The 19882-nt window shown below is 38.6% G+C and overlaps 1 protein-coding gene across 1 annotated transcript in view; it reads left to right on the top strand.

Moving 5' to 3' along the window:
- The window catches only part of LOC107672642 (receptor-type tyrosine-protein phosphatase F-like), a 46848-nt gene that overhangs the window by 21120 nt on the left and 5846 nt on the right, over window positions 1–19882 (top strand). The window contains exons 11-18 of the mRNA XM_016465928.1: window positions 1871–1983; window positions 6833–6930; window positions 12465–12588; window positions 13426–13601; window positions 15274–15393; window positions 16413–16567; window positions 16663–16948; window positions 19393–19571. Of these exons, the coding sequence (XP_016321414.1) occupies window positions 1871–1983; window positions 6833–6930; window positions 12465–12588; window positions 13426–13601; window positions 15274–15393; window positions 16413–16567; window positions 16663–16948; window positions 19393–19571 (1251 nt within the window). The remainder of the gene's footprint in view (window positions 1–1870; window positions 1984–6832; window positions 6931–12464; window positions 12589–13425; window positions 13602–15273; window positions 15394–16412; window positions 16568–16662; window positions 16949–19392; window positions 19572–19882) is intronic.

The raw sequence follows: 19882 nt of genomic DNA on the forward strand, positions 1-19882 counted from the left end.
TTCCCTTTCAGTCAGTCACATTCAATGTTATGTCGACACTGGCGTTAGAGGTCCCTATGAAAAGTGCCACAACCAGAATTGTGTTACGAAAATTGAATGAGCAGGTGCTGATAAGCAAGCGTGTCAGGACAGATGTACCTCTATCTGTAACCTACCCAACACCCCAAAAGCCAGATCACATTACAAGTACACAGGCTTACCAATGAAGCCGAAAAAAAGGGTTGTTCTGACATTCTCACAATACTAGATTTCAGCAACCGTTGGGGTGCGGAGACACATTCAAATAGGAATGTGAATAGTGAGACTGGTCACAGCACAGCCAAACAAACTGTCTAGGGAAAACACGAGTTTATCAAGGGAAACTGTATCGTGGAAGAACATACAGGATTACCCAGGGAATTTCATGTATGGCATTAAATCCAGTAAAAGGGGGTGACTAATGGTGTGCAACCCAAATACTGGATGCGGTTACAGACTTCTCCGCTAAGTCTGAATGCCACAGGGTGTTGGAGGAACCAACCAGGATTCACCAGATGAGGAACGTACTGGAAGAAGATAAACACACATGTCCTATCCAGAGGAATGGTGCTGCAAGCGAGACACCGAGCCAGACCTCCCGCAAATTACCTGTTTATACCCAACACATGGGAGGAAACTGGCTCCACACGGAGATTATAGAATCTCACGAAGGTATTAGGTGTCGCCCAGCCTCATCTGGCTGGGCGGTTCCTCATCTGGACAGCTCTGCAGATGTCTGCTAGAGAGGAGCCGTGCACCAACACCCAGGAGGACACAACACTCCGAGTGGAATGAGCTCTCACCCCCAGGGAGCACGGTTCGCCTTGTGCCTGGTACACCAAAGCGATGGCATCCACTAGCCATTGGGCCAACCTCTGCTTGGAGACAGCCTTCTCCTTCTGCTGTCCTCCAAAGCAAAAAAGAACTGCTCAGAGCATCTCAAGCTCTGGGTGCGTTCCACGTAATGTGCAAAGTGCGAACGGGACACAGCAACACATGGGCTGGATCTGCCTCCTCCAAGGGCAGCACTTTCAAGTTCACCACCTGGTCCCGAAAGGGAGTGGTGGGAACTTTGGGCACATAACCGGGCCGGGACCTTAAAATAGCATGAAAATCAGCCGGCCCAAACTCAAGGGACGATTTGTTGATAGAAAATGCCTGCAGGTCCCCAACCCTCTTGATAGATGTGAGCACGACCAGGAGCACTGTCTTAAATGACAGGAGTCAAGCGGCTCAAAGGAGGCGCCCCGTAGTCCTGCCAGGACCACAGAGAGATCCCAAGAGGGAGCAAGGCATGCCTTACAGGAACCTGATGATCAGGTCATGCTTCCCCAAGGATCTTCCCTCCACTGCATTGTGATGTGCTGCAATGGCAGTGACATACACTTTCAAAGTGGAGGGGGACAGGAAGAAAAACACAACGCTGACCGGCATCCCTCAGTGAGAGCAACACCAGTCAATGAACAGACCCCAATTCGGAGCATAGGCCTGCCTGGTAGAGGGGGCCCTAGCCTGAGTGATAGTATCTATCACAGCCTGTGAGAGGCCTGAGAGGTCTACCGCGTCCCGTCCAGAAGCCAAACGTGCAGGTTCCACAGATTGGGACATGGGTGCCAAATAGTGCCCTGCCCCTGAGAAAGAAGGTCCCTCCTCAGGAGGATTCTCCAAGGAGGGGATGTTGCAAGGAGCGTGAGATCAGAAAACCAGGTCCGGGTGGGCCAATACGGCGCAACCAACAGGACCTGCTCCACCTTACTTTAAAGTGTTACAGAAGTATCTTACATATTTACACATTCATCTGATCTCTTTGTGTTTTTACTCTCATGTTTGATGTCATTTCCTGTCTGCACAGGAAGCGGTCCTCTCCCTCGGCTAAAGATGAGCATTCGGCTGGAGTTAAAGATCACTTACTGGCCCACTCCTCTGACCCGGTGGAAATGAGGAGGCTCAACTATCAAACACAAGGTACGTCATGATGGATGCTGTCCATGGACTTCTGTTGTTTTAACACCGAGCTATTGAGTTACAAACAGCTCATCACATTTATAAACACACAAAGCTGTGTTTGAAAGCAGTGTGGCTTTCCTTGCCTGTTAAGGGGGTTTTCTTGAAATCTCGAGCTGCTCATTCGAAGCACATGAGATACAAGACTCCGGTAACTTACGTTGGTGTTTACTGTAGCATTTTTACAGGGTTTTTCTGTAAAAAAAATAAAAAATAGGGATAATCACTGGCACGCGAGCAATAAGGGAAAACTGCATAACGAGGTACATTTTGAGGTAATCATTCCTCATAGTCACACAGCCTGTTAGGAGCTGTAAATAATATTAAAGTATGAGAATTAACCTGCGCTAGTCAACAGATGCACATGGCTCCGACAAACCATTAATGCGACTGCTGCGCATAAGAGGTGCTTCAGATCAATGCTGCGCTGTGCTTTCGCATAGGTTAAGTCAGTTTAGCCTCAGTCACGCTACGCGATTGAGTGCTTGACAGCTTACCATTTATTCTGCATTTGTTGCTCTAAGCAATAAATTAATTACCGCTATAAATGCTGGTTATTTATAAGTCTGTATACATAGTTCTCAACATTCCACACACAAATTACTATGGCGGTGTTGTGTGGACAACAACATTCACACACATACAGTCGTGTTCCATTAGGGTCACACTGGAAATCTGTTATTCAAAGTCTAATTTAAACATTAAAATAAACGCACTTTTAAGATTTTGAAAAGTTCTGAAAAAATACTTCAGAAGTTCTAAGGTAACATGCTCCTAACATAAGGAAAAACAGCACCCACAAAGATTGGGGAAAATAGTCAATTTTTAATGCTATTGAACTATTTTATGCATACTTTTCTGTACTGACTGTACTATCATGGGCTTTTCTTTACACCTGTCCATCATCTATGAATATGCATTTTGAGATCCTTAAAAGATGCATGCGATGCTTCCTCAGAATGAGGTCTGAAGCATCATGATACTGCACACCTTTTGTAACGGTGCTCCTGTGATACCTTAAAATGCTCACTAGGTTTTGCAACAGAGTTTCTTTAGGAAACGAATGAGTTTGGGGTTGTTTGGATGTAGACCTCAGAAAGAGAGACAGAACTGCTCACTGGATTTATGGACGTCAGGTTCAGCTGGAGCTTCGGTGTGAAGACAAAACATTATTCACAGAGCCACACTGTCAGGTGAAGGACACACTGAGGAGCAGAACCTGCCAGCTAATCTCAGACAACACACACACACACACACACACACAGTGGCATCAGATCGTATTGCTTCATTCAGTTCAGACTGAGCTTTGAAGTTGATGGATAGAATTAAACAGGATGATTCACTCTTTCTCACTCCTTTCAATCCATATTTTGTACTTCTCCCTCTGTCTCTTTCACTCTCTCTCTCAGGGGAAATTTCTGAATGCTCAGACATTTTGCTGACTTCAATAAGAATCTGCTTTTGCTTCAGTTGCAAAGTGACTCATGTTCTTATGTCAGATTGTTGGGCTACAAGCACACGCTCGACTGATGCGCAATCTTTCTCGTGGCGAAACTGGGAGAAATATTCATGTCAAATTCCCTGCCATGGAAATAGATTTTCCTTGCTTGCAAATCTTCAAATGAAGAACCAGACTACCAGTACTGTTGTTGTTTACTTGTGAAAGTTCAGAATTTGTGTTTCAAAAAGCTTTAGGACACTTTGAAAATGTAAAAATGGCTTACCTCACAGATAAAGAGTGTTTGTTGTGTAGATGCATGTTTGACGTTTCAGGCAAACTGTGTTTGAAAGGGCATCCGTGACGTGCAAACTATATTCCAGCACCTCATTCATACTTTGGACCATGTCATAATAACAGTGAATAATGTGACACACAAAGTGCAATTTAAACATCCTCTTGTGTTTGGACATGCTGAAATCCAAACAGTTCTTGATTTCTGAAACGAAAGCTTTAATGTGAACTAAAGAAAGACAAAGGGCCCTATCATGGACGCAAGTGTTTTTTGCTAGTTTCAGCCCGATGCAGTTGTCATTTTCACATCCTGCGCCACGTTGTTTAAATAGCAAATGCATTTGCGCCCATTTGTGCGTCCCATGGGCGTGCTGGTCTGAAAACGAGGTGTGTTCAGGCGCATTGTTGGCACGTTGCTATCTTGAGGCAACTGGAATAGACTGCGCCTTTGACCAACTGAAACCTGGTCTAAAGTCAATGGCGCAATATTTTTTTTGTTAATTAAAGAGCGAGTTAATAATATGCGCCTATAGGCGGGGGAACAACACGCGTACACTCTGCTTATTACAAACACAGGGACGTGCAGCAGCGCACAAACATGCCAAATATTAAAAATGAAAGGATTACAATGTAAAAGATTATTATTGTGCCCCGTAGATGGTCTGCTCGCACGCTTTAACCTCGCTTTAATGCTTTAACTTCCTCTCTGGAGAAGCATTCAGTCTTTGCTCTTGCAAATTCTGCCATGGTGCGAGCGCAACTGGCCTTTAAAGGGAATGGGAGATGAGATTCTGATTGGTTTATTGCACGTTACGCCCAAAACACACCCATGACTCATTAAGAGTACAATGGCCCAAAGTGCCTTTCATACATTAGATTTCAGTGCTTCATTCTTTAGAAGGTTGATGTAGAAATTGACCTTATTTACATTACTGTTCAAGGGTCAATGCATTCTTTTAAAGAAATGTATACTTTTATTCAGCAACAATGCATTAAACTCATCAAAAGTGACAGTAAAGGAATTTATAATGTTGCAAAAGGTTTCTGTTTCCACTAAATGCTGTTCTTTTTAATTTTTTATTCATCAAAGGATCCTGAAAATAAAATGCATCATGGTTTCCACAAAAATATTAAGCAACTATTTTCAACATTGATAATAATCAGAAATGTTTCTTGAGCAGCAAGATATATTCAAATACCAAACAGATATTTTGAATTGTAAAAATATTTTACAGTATTACTATTTTTTACTGGACTTTTGATCAAATAAATGCAGCCTAGGTGAGTAATTTCTTTCAAAATCATTAAAAATCCCAAATTCATGAACTGTAGTGTATTTTTAAAAATATATGTATATATGTATGGATTTATATGGGAACTTCTGAAACTACTTGGTTGCTGAAACTAATGCAACCAAGTTTAATGTGATGGGGAAAAAATAATATTAACCAGTAATTTCTCAGCCAGCTTCTTATGAATGAATGAATGAATGATGCGTTTATATAGCGCTTTACTGTGTATTGTTGTACACCCAAAGCGCTTTACAATCATGTGGGGGGGTCTCTCCTCAACCACCACCAGTGTGCAGCATCCACTTGGATGATGCGACGGCAGCCACAGGACAGCAGCGCCAGTGCGCTCACCACACACCAGCTACAGGTGGAGAGGAGAGAAAGTCATAGAGCCAATCAAGTGGATGGGGATTATTAGGAGGCCATGATTGGCAAGGGCCAGGGGGGCAATTTGGCCAGGACACCGGGGTTACACCCCTACTCTTTACGAGAAGTGCCATGGGATTTTTAATGACCACAGAGAGTCAGGACCTCGGTTTAATGTCTCATCCGAAAGACGGTCTAATCTCTTCTTAATCTAATCAAAACGCCCCACCCTACATTATTTCTGTCATGACAACTCTCTGAGAGTTTAGCATGGTAATATACATGTCAATGTTAATGTGTTTGGTCTTGGCGGGAAAGATCTGCTACGCTGCTGCTGCTGCAGAGCAAGTACAGAGGCTTGCTACTGCCAGTACATCCACAGACATGCTGCTGTGAGCATGTAGGAAATACTGCTGCTGCACATATAACATATATGAAATAACCCCCATATATAACATACATGAAATTATACAGGTGGAGCTGGGGAAGGTGGAGGCGTGCTGCAACTGCTACAGCAAGCACTAGCCAAGTATTTGAATGTTGAGCAGCAAGCTCATTGGCCCATTGGTGAATAATGATGTGATTATATCAGATTGAGTTAGAACCTGCACAGTCTATTTTGTTTCAATCAAAATTATGTCATATTACGGAAGTTAAATATGTTGGGGAAACAGTTTCATGTTGCCTTCTTCCTCTCATGGGTGTTTCTCTTGCTCTTTCTGTACATACTCTTTCCTCTTCCTCTCTCTTCTGTAAGTGACATATATCACAGTCCCTCCTCATCTTTTTTCTGCAGGTTCCAGTGCCTTCAGCTGCCCCAGCACTTCAAGTTAGTTTCACTCTTGCTTTCCTGTGTGAACTTTCACTACCTTCATCTCTATGCTCCTCCTCCCTGTCCATCAAGACCAAAGCCACGCCCCCTCCACCACTTTGGCTGCTCTGAGTTAAAGCTTCACCATCTCTCACGTCCTTTCCACAGGATGTCCTTCTCAAACACCTCAGTTGAGCAGATGTGGGATGGGAGGGAAAACAATCTGTGTTTTTTAATGTGTGCTCAGGTTGTAGTCCTTCTGTGTAAAATGCCGGTGTCATTTACTTGCCATTTTGATTGTACAGGACAGCTTACGCCACCTTGCTATTGACCCAGAAGTGGTTCATATTTCAGCCAATGAGCATGTCCGTTCACTGCTTACATCACTGCCACTGGTCTTAGCACATAGCATGGTGCAAAAAGCATAGTGCTTTCTCCTTTGCCTTCTATTTTTCTCATGCTTTGGGTTGTTTTCATGTGTGCCCATCTTCCAAAAGCCTAAAAACTGTGTGGATCAAAGTGTGTCTGTTCCTCACAGTTCAGCCAACCAAAACCAAACAGGCCAATACAAATCTCTGCTATCAGTTCATCCTCTCTTTCTCCCTGCAGGAATGCGGGAACACCCTCCAATTTCTGTCTGTGCTTTGGCTGACCACATTGAGCGGCTGAAAGCCAACGACGGCCTACACTTCTCACAGGAATATGAGGTAACTCTTCCCAAGTCACGTCAAGAGTGTCCGTCTAAACAACTTTGAGGAGAATTGTTCTCCCTCTCTACCTTCTGTTGAAACCACCGAGGGATAATTGCTTGACGTCCTGCAAACATCAGCAATTTACATAAAAATGTCTACTAAGTTAAATCAGGACAATAAGGGGAGGAGAAAGCTGGAAAACACTTGTGCTTCTTCCGACCTACATCTGCATGTGTGGAATATGTAAATTGTAGAACAGAACAATGAAGATAAGAGTGAAGAAGTTTCCTCTAACAGTGAGGAAACAGTGGATTTATTATGGCTGTACATTTAAAGCAGATCAGTTATAAATAGAGCTCCAAACTGCCGTTATGGTGAAGCCTAAGCACATTCTTAGTTTAATTGTGCTAATCATATCACTAACTATTCATTTCAAAAGTGTCAGTAATAAATTAATACTTTTATTCTGCAAGAATGCATTCAATTGTTCAAAAGCGACAGTAAAGACATTTTTTAATGTTACAAAGATTACTATTTTAAATAAATACTGTTCTTTTGAACTTTTTATTCATCAAAGAATCCTGAAAAAATGTATCACGATTTCCACAAAAATATTCGGCAGCACAACTGTTTTCAACATTGATAATAATGACAAATGTTTCTCGAGCAGCAAATCAGCATATTAGAATGATTTACTGGAGTAAATATGCTGAAAATTCAGCTTTACATTACATTTTAAAATATATTAAAAGAGAAAACTGTTATTATGAATAGTCATAATATTTCACAATATTACTGTTTTTACTGTATTTCTGATCAAATAGATGCGGCCTTGGTGAGCAGAAGAGACCAATTTGGTCTGAGAAGTGAAAGTGAATTGAGTTCTTCCATTGCTAGTTTGGGTTCACTTTAGAAAATCTCACCTCTGAACTGCATGTAAAGCTACCAACCACACTTTTTATGTTTTACATGCTAGTTAGGGGCAGATCTATTCAAAATAGCTGAAACCACAATAATAGACCAACTTGATCTGTATAGAAGACACTGAAGAAATTGACAATAAACTGAAAATATCCAGTGATTAGTTTTTTGTCATTGCATTAAAATATGACTTTTGATGGACAGATGTACCCCAACTCCCAGAAGTTGCATAAAGCCAGCCAAACATATAGAAAGTGCTAATTTTGAGCCAGACCTTGACATGTTTTCATGCAGAATGGATCAGACAGCGAATGGCCTGTACTCGTGACAGACAAACAGCTAAAAGTGTTCACCTTACAATCTCAAAAAGATTACTGTTTATAAATGTGAGCCCTTCAACATCTCATGTTCAGCAAGTGTGCTGAAATGACACTAAGAACTTGTGCAGCTTCATAATACTACAACTTACACATGCATTTACAGACAGTCCTCATACACACACACACACACTCACTCACTCACTCACATCAGCATCTCAGGCAGTACCCAGATCACCAGAGCTTGAAATTAAAGCTGGGAAATGACTCCATTTGAAGTGTAGTGAGTGTGAGAGTCACCTGCTTTATTAGATGGCTAATCCTGCAGTGTGTGTGTGTGTGTGTGTGTGTGCGTGCGTGCGTGCGTGCGTGCGTGCGTGTGTGCGCGCGAGCGCGCGTGTGTGTGTGTGTGTGTGTGTGTGTGTGTCTATCTGTGTGTGTGTTTAGGGAAGGGGCGGGACTCTGCTGCCTGCTTGAGTTGTTATTGTACATTGAGCAGCACTTCTGAGTACTTAAACAATCAAGACCTTAATATAGACATCAAATACTGAGAGAGCAACAGTGATCTAATCAAACGCCAAATGGCTCACATTAAACTGCAATACAAAAGAAGCTAACAAGATAAGCAGATAAAGACAGGCTTATGGGGAGGGAATTGTGTACAAAGATGGAGAGAAAGTAATATACCTGTTGGTAAATAATAAGATGAGCCTGTCATCTGTGGGAATGTCCTCATGCATGCATTTTATTTGATATACACCATTCAGAAGATTTTTTAAAAAAGAAATGAATAACTTTATTCAGCAAGGACACATTAAATTACAATAAGGACATTTATCATGTTAAAAAAGATTCTAAGATACTGAAAAAAAAATGTATCATGGTGTCCACAAAAATATGAAGCAGCACAACTGTTTTTAACATTGATAATAATCAGAAATGTTTCTTGGGCAGCAAATCAGCATATTAGAATGATTTCTGAAGATCATGTGACACTGAAGACTAGAGTAATGATGCTGAAAATTCAGCTTTGATCACAGGAATAAATTACAGTTTACAATATATTCACATAGAAAACATTTATTTTACATTGTAATAATAATATTTCACAATTTTAGTGTTTTTACTGTCTTTTTAAACGAATAAATGCAGCTTGGATGAGCAGAAGAGACTTCTTTCAAAAACGTAAAACAAAATTGAATGGTAGTGTACACAGAGAACAGAGAGAGCTACCAGATGAAGAAAAATGTCCAACAGACCTTCAGTCGAGCTCATTGAAGCTTAGAAATATTAACTTTGTAAGTGTATTTCATTTCAGAGACATTTTTGTAATAATACTCTGCTATTTTTATCCTTGTTTTATAATGGAGAGCAACCACAGATCAGGGCAGAGCTAACAGCACACAAGGATAACACATCCTCAGATCATACATACGCCTGCATTAAAACCTGTGATGTTTCAGTGTGAGAAACAGGAGACCATTGAATAAGACATGCGTTCCTTCTCAACACTGCTGTATGACATGACCCACACAGTAGATAGAGACGAGAGAGAAGACTTCACTATATTGTGTGACAGAGAGACACTATTAAATGCTATTAAAATGAAGATTGTATTGCTCAGATGTTGCTGTTTCATGTTGCTATAGGTCTGAGTTATGTTATATTCACACCAAAAACCCATTGGTCTGAAGTACCGCTCCTCATGTATATTAACTATCACATATGGATGAGAAAGAAACATTGTGGATGCAGAGAAACATTAATATAATATGAAAAATCCATCAGTGCCATCTGGAGAGATGTCATGCAAGTCCAGGAAATAGAAGTTGTGTGTTTTATCTAGTGCAAACAAACTGACAGAACTCGTCGCACACTCTTCTGATTAGCTGTGATTGTGTTGCATTGTGCAGCATTTTAGCCTTCAAACTTCCATATTGCTTGTTGTTAAGGATGCACCGATACCACTTTTTCCAGTACTCGCCCGATACCGATACTTTTATTTTTGGTACTTGCCAATACCGAGTACCGATACCGATATTTTTATTGCATTTGTACATTTTTTAAATATTGGGTATAGAAACCAAAAGAGTATGTATAATGTTAGTTGGTTAACTTCATTTATCAAATTCAGCAAGGATGCATTAAATTGATCAAAAGTGACAATAAAAGCACTTATAATTTTATAAAAAAGATTTCTGTTTCAAATCAATTCTTTTTAACTTTCGGTAACACTTTAGAATAGGGAACACTTATTCACTATTAACTCCCTAATTTCCCTCAAATTCCTAATTTGCTGCTTATTAATAGTTAGTAAGGTAGTTGTTTAGTTTAGGTATATTTATGATGCTGTTGTCAGAAAAGTAGCTCTGAAACTGTTCTATAGTATTCTATAGTAGCATGTAAAGGGAATAAATTACATTTTACAATATATATATATATATATATATATATATATATAAAGAAACAATTATTTTGAATGGTAATAATATTTTACAATATTACTGTTTCAAATAAATGAAGTCTTGGCAAGCATAAGATTCATATCGACCCCAAAAAATCTTATCAACCCCAAACTCTTGAATGGTATTTTATGTTTCATATAGTTGATATGATTTGTTCATTATAACTGAAGAACTGCTGGCGGTTCTGCTAGAAACGCAGCGTCTCAGAGCTGCAGTAATGTGATGCAAGGAGACTAAAGAGCAGACGTCTAAACCGCACCCTCTGGCCTGTTTTCTCATCACTATGGTAACAGCAGGGCTGGATTAGGCAGGTCTCTAAAGCGCCGGAGCGATTCCAGCTGCCGTGATCGTGCAGGAAACGCTGGGCAGGTCAAGGTAGAGATTTGCAGAGTTGTGGTGCGTCTGCGAGGTTTTGCAGCATCAGTTCCTGCTGTGCCAGAGTTGTCTTATTATGAATGATTCATTGGAGCACATTATTCCACGGCTTTGTAAACTTTCATCAAAATGAAATTAAACTTGCTCCACCTCTGAAATGACTTTCGTTTTTAGCTGATGATGTCTTATTTTTAAACCCCTTCCCTCTAGTCACTTGTCATATGTGACCCTGGACCACAAAACCAGTCATAAAGGTCAATTTTTTTAAATTGAGATTTATACATCATCTGAAAGCTGAATAAATAAGCTATGGGATGTTAGGATAGGACAATATTTGGCCGAGATACAACTATTTGAAAATCTGGAATCTGAGGGTGCAAAAAAATCAAAATACTGAGAAAATCGCCTTTAAAGTTGTCCAAATGAAGTTCTTAGCAATGCATATTACTAATCAAAAATTAAGTTTAGTTAAGAGACCCTAAAATAAAGTGTTACCGTCATCAAAGAATCCTGAAAAAAAAATTCAAAAAAATATGAGGTAGTTTTCAACATTGATAATAATCAGAATTGTATCTTGAGCAGCAAATCAGCATATTCGAATTATTTCTGAAGATCATGTGACACTGAAGACTGGAGTAATGAGTCATATGTGACCCTGGACCACAAAACCAGTCATAAAGGTCAATTTTTTTAAATTGAGATTTATACATCATCTGAAAGCTGAATAAATAAGCTATGGGATGTTAGGATAGGACAATATTTGGCCGAGATACAACTATTTGAAAATCTGGAATCTGAGGGTGCAAAAAAATCAAAATACTGAGAAAATCGCCTTTAAAGTTGTCCAAATGAAGTTCTTAGCAATGCATATTACTAATCAAAAATTAAGTTTTGATATATTTACGGTAAGAAATGTACAAAATATATTCATGGAACATGATCTTTACTTAATATCCTAATGATTTTTGGCATAAAAGAAAAATTGATCATTTTGACCCATACAGTGATTTTTGGGATATTGCTACAAATATGCCCAAGCGACTTAAGACTGGTTTTGTGGTCCAGGGTCACATATGAAGTTATAGTCCATTCCCTCGTTAAATTATGCTATTTCCCTTTATCTTTTCTCATTAAATATCCTGTTTCACTCTGAAATAAATTATGTTAAAGTAAAATAGGTTTTCATGAGTGTCGTTTGGCTCAACCAATGGCATAAGATTGGGGGCGGGACTAAATAATGGGCAGATGAGAAAGTATTTAGGAAACATGTTGGAAAACAGTCATTATTTTTGCAGAAGATTTGAAGGGTTTGCTGTAAAAGGGGAATTATTACCATTTTCTCATGTGATATTTAGTATTTACACTAATCATTTCAAAGTTTAAATGCGTCTATTGTCTTCCTTTTTTCTGTCACTGGTATTGGTTTAGCTTTCTAACAAACGTTCTCATGTTTTGTCTTTCTGTTCTGCAGTCTATTGACCCTGGCCAGCAGTTCACCTGGGAAAACTCCAACCTAGAGGTCAACAAGCCCAAGAACCGCTATGCAAACGTCATCGCTTACGATCACTCCAGAGTCGTGCTGATCCCCACTGATGGTGAGTCCAAAAACACATCTATATATATTAGCGTTCAAAAGTTTGAGGTCAGCAAGTTTTTTTCAAACGCTTTTTTGACTCTCTTCTGCTCATCCAGGCTGCATTTATTTGATAAAAAATACAGTAAAAACAGTAATATTGTGAAATATTATTGCAATTCAAAATAACGTTTTTCTATGTGAATAGGTGATAAAATATTATTTATTTCTGTGATGCAAAGCTGAATTTTCAGCATCATTACTCCAGTCTTCAGTGTCTCATGATGCTTCAGAAATCATTCTAATATGCTGATTTGCTGCTCAAGAAACATTTATCATCAATGTTAAAAACAGTTGTGCTCCTTCATATTTTTGTGATACAAATGTGATACATTTTTAAGAATGTTTTAACAAAGTTCAAATGAGCAGCATTTATATGAAACAGAAATATTTTGTAACATTATAAATGTCTTTGCTGTCACTTTTCATCAACATAATGCATAAAAGTATTAATAATAATAATAAAAAAAACATCTTACTGACCCCAAACTTTTGAACAGTAGTGTTTGTTGCTTGACATCTCAAAATAAAGAGTCATTCAGCTACGATGAGTTCTGCACAGAATCTGCATCTACTGAATTCTGTGAAAGGCCATCAAGTCCAAATCATACCTGTTTATTAAATATTTTGGGTAATTTAAAAGTACTCTCAATGCTATTTTAATATATTTTTAAATATAACTAGAAAATAAATAATAAAAGTCTGCAGATTTCACGTGTGCTTACCAAGGCCATCAGTACAATGAGCACTCAGTTCTCAGCCTTTCATTGTGTGTTAACACTGCACTGCTGAACCGCAGGTATACCGGGGAGCGACTACATCAATGGAAACTACATTGACGGCTACCGCAAGCAGAACGCTTACATGGCCACTCAGGGTCCTCTGCCCGAGACGTTCAGTGACTTCTGGAGGATGGTGTGGGAGCAAAGGGCCAGTACTATCATCATGATGACCAGACTGGAGGAGAAGAGCAGGGTGAGATTTTACTCCTCATCTCGTGTTGTCTGGCTCCTGCCCCAGAGTGAGAGAAATGTTTTTAGTGATGACAAGAGATGCAGATGGCATGGAAATGATCTCTCACTCTTTATATGGAATTAAATAAACATTCTAGAGGAATCGTTTCAAAATAGGAACTTATAAAGACTATTAATCACAATAAAGACTCTCCCTACACATTGCACTTCAACCATTACTTCAAACAGCAGCTATTATAATGTTTTTTTAGGGGGTTGTTTAGCCAAAAATTAAAATTGTCATCATTTATTCACCCTAATGTCATTCCAAACCTGTACAAATAATTAAAAACAGAAGAATAAGAGTCATACAGGTTTGGAATGACATGAGGCTGAAAAAATTACCGTTTTAATTTTGGGGTTTCTTTTGCCTTTAGGATGTCAGATAATATCCCAAACACCTCGTGGACACATGCAAACACGTGTCCTGTCTGTGAATTACAGAGGAAAGGAAGTGACCACTCCTCATAGGAGTGTCGAACAGGAAGTGATGTGTGTGCATGTGTGTTTGTGAGAGAGGGAGGTGTCACATGTTCCCTCACCTGCCGTGTGACCAGATGGTCATTCTGTTTATCCTCCACATGGTCAGTCTCAATATACATGACTGTGATTCAATGCTAGCTTTCTAATGGAATTATGTACCTCACGATTCACAATTATATTATAATTTGCTGTATATAGATCTATACTATACTATATACTAGGACTGTGCAATTAATCGCATGCGATTGTCACGTGCATCTCGTCAGTAATGCCGATACCTATCTATCTATCTATCTATATGTATATATATATATAGAGAGAGAGAGAGAGAGAGAGAGTTTACTTACTAACATTTACTTTAACTGTGTGCAATTAATCGCATGCGATTGTCATGTGCATCTCGTCAGTAATGCCGATACCTATCTATCTATCTATCTATCTATCTATCTATCTATATGTATATATATATATAGAGAGAGAGAGAGAGAGAGAGAGTTTACTTACTAACATTTACTTTAACTGTTTTAATACATTAAAACATTGCCTAAAAAAGAATATACTGATCGAATTGGACAAACCTTGATATTATCGGCTTTAAAGTCAAACTAATCAAACTCTGTGGAGAAAATTCATTTATAGATTCAAAAACCTCCTGTTGCTCTCTATTGTCACAAATATATTGTGCATCGTAAAAATAAAAAAGAAACATATTCATTCCACAATAGGAAATGCCTTTTACAAATTACATTTTTGCCAAAAAAAAATGTGACTTTATTAATGTTAAAGATGCAAAGTTTTTTAAGGGTTTGAGCTAGTCAGCCGTATTTATTAATTAGCTTGAATAAGTGCACAGATTGTACCTGTTCTTTGTTGATGAAGGACAGCAGGGTTTATGGAAGCCCAGATGGGTCACGCTAATGCATCTCAACCCCAGACCTACCGGCGTTACTCACACAGCCCTCTGTGCTCGGTGTGTGTTCGCAGTATGTGACCCGTGTGTGTTATCAGAGCCGGAGGTTCAGCCACAGTTCTGGCCGGTCTGTGGTGCGTAATGCCCCCATCTGCTTCAGCTTCAGCTGGCCTCCTCTCACTCTTCTCCTGTGCTCTTGTGGTCCCTGATGTGTGATGTTTGTGTGTGCCTGTGATTGCAGGTGAAGTGTGATCAGTACTGGCCGAGCCGTGGAACAGAGACATACGGCATGATTCAGGTGTCCATGCTGGATACGGTGGAGTTAGCCACCTACAGCGTCAGGACCTTCGCTCTCTATAAGGTCTGTGTGTGTTTATAGATGATGTAACTGACATTTATTTAGTTTTTTTCATCACTTTTTGATTTTACCTGCAGTGACAAATTATTTGTTTAGAAAATGTATGTAATGACAATCGTATACAGAACAAAAACTAGAAAAGAAGTTTAAGATGTTCATTTTGATTATGTTTAGATACAGCATTCACACAAATGACTAAAACTTTAACTTCTCTGCTCATTAATGCTGAAAATGACGTTGAGGCGTCGTACAGCAGAACTGAAAAAATCAAGATGGAAAAAGTTCCTCAAAAACATCTAAATTTAATTAATAGTAGGAGACAAAACTGCCTCTTAGTAACTTACAGTCTGCTAGGATACTAGTTAGCATCATTTTTTTTTATATTTTTTTAATTTTAAAAGAATATTATAACAAAATTGTATAGGCTTTTATAGTAGATTAAATAATTACTTTACATTACATTTAACTTATTATATTTAACATTCAACATAGAATGAAACAGAATGAAATAGGGTTTATTCGTTTTTAGTACAATGCTGTAAATGTTTACATGGGTCATATTATACACTGTTGTAGCATTTTTCCCATATAAGTTCACTTACAATGTCAGTCAAGGTTTCCTGGACTAAAAATCAGTTTTAATTTATTTTTTTATGACCAGTTTTGCACCAGTTTTGGTTTTCTGTATCTTTAAGACCTGTGTTTTGATTGGTTAACCTCCATGTACGATCATAGTTCATCACAACAGGCCAGATAAATACTAAATAGGTCCTGATGTGTAAACGGTCATAAGTTAACGAGCCCATAGTTGTGATGTCACAACCTTAATGATTTCTGATTGGCTTGTTTTTGCAGTTTAGTTCGTGGTTAGATTGTGGAGGGAGATTAATAGTATAATTCTATATTATAATCAGTTATAATATATTGTAAATAATTGTAGTTATTATAAACATATTCTCTTTTTAAAAACAGCAAGAAAAATCCCTTTTCCATCATATATCTCCTTGAATGTGTTGTAACAGAATGGGTCCAGTGAGAAACGGGAAGTTCGGCAGTTCCAGTTCATGGCCTGGCCGGATCATGGCGTTCCCGAATACCCCACACCAATTTTAGCCTTTCTACGCAGGGTCAAGGCCTGCAACCCACCTGACGCCGGACCCATGGTGGTGCACTGCAGGTAGAGCATGATATCCACTCACTTATCTATTAACATGAACATGTGTCTGTGAATTCACTCTAAATCTACCACTTCCCTTGTGTTTCCCATGGCAGCGCTGGCGTGGGTCGGACAGGCTGTTTTATCGTAATCGAGGCCATGCTGGAGCGGATGAAGCACGAGAAGTCGGTGGATATCTATGGTCACGTGACCTGCATGCGCTCTCAGAGGAACTACATGGTGCAGACAGAAGATCAGTATATCTTCATCCACGAGGCCCTGCTGGAGGCTGCCACCTGCGGGAACACAGAGGTCCCGGCGCGGAGCCTGTACACACACATCCAGAAACTCACGCAGGTGTCGCCCGGAGACACCGTCACTGCCATGGAACTGGAGTTTAAGGTCAGAAAACACACACAGACACACACATCAACCTTAACCTGGCACGACACAACAGAGTTCCTGTGTCAGTTTTTCTCTCCTCAAAACACAGCGTGAAGGCACAGAATCACAGCCAATCAGAACCTCTTTGATGTTTAGTACACAGCTGACGATGCAATGCCTTGTTGCTTGTTTAAACCTCTGATTAACATGCAGAAGATGCCGTTTATTGCTTAGCGGTTTATCTTGCTTGTTTGTTGGAGTTGGAAACAGGGTTATTATCGTTAGCTATAACTGTTTTGTTAATTGAAATACAGCTGGAATAAACAAAAATATAAATATTACATGATAACTTTAAATTGTAAATGTTTCATAAATGTTAATTATTATAACTGAAATACGTTTAAGCTAAAGCACTAAAATGACTAGATATTAGAATCAGCATTGGACATTAATTAATGAAATATAATGAATGCTTCAAGTTAAGTAATCATGTAATAATGATGATAATTAACTGGAAATTAAATAAAAACTAAAACTGAACCGAAACTAAAACTGAAAAATAAATAAATGCACATAACAGAATTACTAAAAATTAAACTAAAATTGAAAATATAAAAATAAAAGGTAACACTTACAATAATGTCTTACACTTACATTTGTTAACATGAACGAACTATGAACAATATATATTTTTACAGCATTTATTAACCTTTGTTAGTGTTAGTTTAAAAAGTGTTCATGTTAACATGTACAACTTTTGATTTTAATAATATATTAGTAAATGTTGAATTTAACATTAACTAAGGTTAATAAATGCTATATAAGTATTGTTCTTGTTAACTAATATAGTTGACTAATGTAAACAAATGAAATATTATTGTAAAGTATTACCCTAAAAAGCTAATTCGAATATTAATAAACACTAACACTATAATAGTCAATAAATAATGCTAAAACAACACTGATTTGGAATGAAGGACAAGTGTTTATTCAAAAACATTCCTGATTTTGTTAACAGAACTGGAATAATTATGTAGAATCTGAACCTGAATTGGTATATTCCTTATGATTCTCATCTATAATGGTTAACCTTGAGTTCATTTCTTAAGTAATATTACACTGGAAGAGCAACAAGAAAAACTGTAGACAGAGAAAAGACATGCACATTGAAATGTTTTTGGCAGAAACATTCTTACCAAAGCAAAGGTGCATATTTTAACTGCTTAAACAGTAAGCTGAGAGCTGATGGAGAAGCTGACAGGCAGTATCTGTGACTGCGGTGAGAGTTATAGCTGCTGCATGCATGAAAACACTCCTTTAACATACAACAGCTGTCCTCAGAGACGCTTCCCAGCCCGAAGGATGAGGCTCAGAGTTGCTTTACGCACAGGATCATTATAGATCCGCCGAGGATGTAATCAGGTTTTAATGCTTGATGTTGTTTCACCAGCGAATCATGTGATTCTGAAGGGCCAGTGCAGTCAGAGCTGTGTGTGGAAACACGTTTGTGTTTCCCTGCACAACATGAATGATTTTAATGGGCTGTTTTTCCCATGACGCATTTTGGTGACATGCTGAGATTCAAAGAGCAAGTATCGTTTGAAGTTTGAGAACAAAGCCACTCAAAACACCTCGTTCTCCACCAAAGAAGGATCTCAATTGTTGACAATGGAAAAAAACGCTTTTGAGTTTCAGTGTGGTAATCAACATTCTGACATGAATACTGAACTTGAGCTTAACTTTTGAACTCAGAGTGTTCCTTATATTTCACTAATTAATGACCAATGCTGAATGTAACATATAGAATGGATTATTATACAGTATAATGATGCCAAATAAGATGTACACAAAAAGCTGACATTTAAAAGAAACATATTTTTTGGAATATTTATTCAAAACTCACAAAAATAAATAGAAAATGACATTATGCTAATGTCTGAAAGACTAAAATGTCATCTCATTAATTGTCCTCAGCCAGAAGCTTCTTTTGCTTACCAAGGCTGTATTTATTTGATCAAACATACAGGAAAATCTGTAATATTCTGAAACATTATTACAATTTAAAATAAATGTTTTCTATTGTAATATATTTTAAGATGTAATTTATTTCTGTGATCAAAGCTGAATTTTCTGCATCATTACTCTAGTCTTCAGTGTCACATGATCCTTCAGAAATCATTCTAATATGCTGATTTGCTGCTCAATTCTTATTATTATCTTAACTGTTGTGCAGTTGTTCATATTTTTGTGGAAACCATAATACTTTTGATGAATAGAAAGTGCAAAAGAACAGCACTTATTTGAAACACAAATGATTTATATGATTATAAATGTCTTTACTGTCACTTTTGACCAATTTAATGCATCCTTTCTTTTTTCAAACCTTTGATTGGTAGTGTGTATGAGTCTATTTCACAATTTCTGAGCAATATGCATGTGTTCTGTGTCTTTTCTCACTGCAGAAACTGGCCAACTCCAAAGCACACACCTCTAGATTCATCAGCGCTAGTCTGCCTTGCAACAAATTCAAGAACCGACTGGTCAACATCATGCCCTTCGAGTCCAGCCGTGTGTGTCTGCAGCCAATCAGAGGGGTGGAGGGGTCCGACTACATTAACGCCAGCTTCATCGATGGATACAGGTATGTGAATCAGGGTTTGCGATTGCAATTCAGTAAATTCCACTTCCTGTCATTTCAATTCAACATCCTGTGGTGCGGATAACTTAATTCAAACTCAAACTCATGAATTGAAAGAGAGCCAGATCTTAAATTCAGAATTTTGCCTGAAGTCATAAACAGAGATCTGAGAGCCAATTGAGACCAACTGTGAATCAGACTCTGGAGAAATCAGATGAAAGATGGGTGTTCTTCTGAAGAGGTGCTGCTACCACGAACGCCAGCGAGTCTCTCCGTCACTGTCCCCCGTCTCTCTGACTCCTGCTGGATGTGAC

The sequence above is a fragment of the Sinocyclocheilus anshuiensis genome, unplaced genomic scaffold (assembly GCF_001515605.1).
Source record: "Sinocyclocheilus anshuiensis isolate Anshui unplaced genomic scaffold, SAMN03320099.WGS_v1.1 scaffold1346, whole genome shotgun sequence".
NCBI lineage: Eukaryota > Metazoa > Chordata > Actinopteri > Cypriniformes > Cyprinidae > Sinocyclocheilus > Sinocyclocheilus anshuiensis.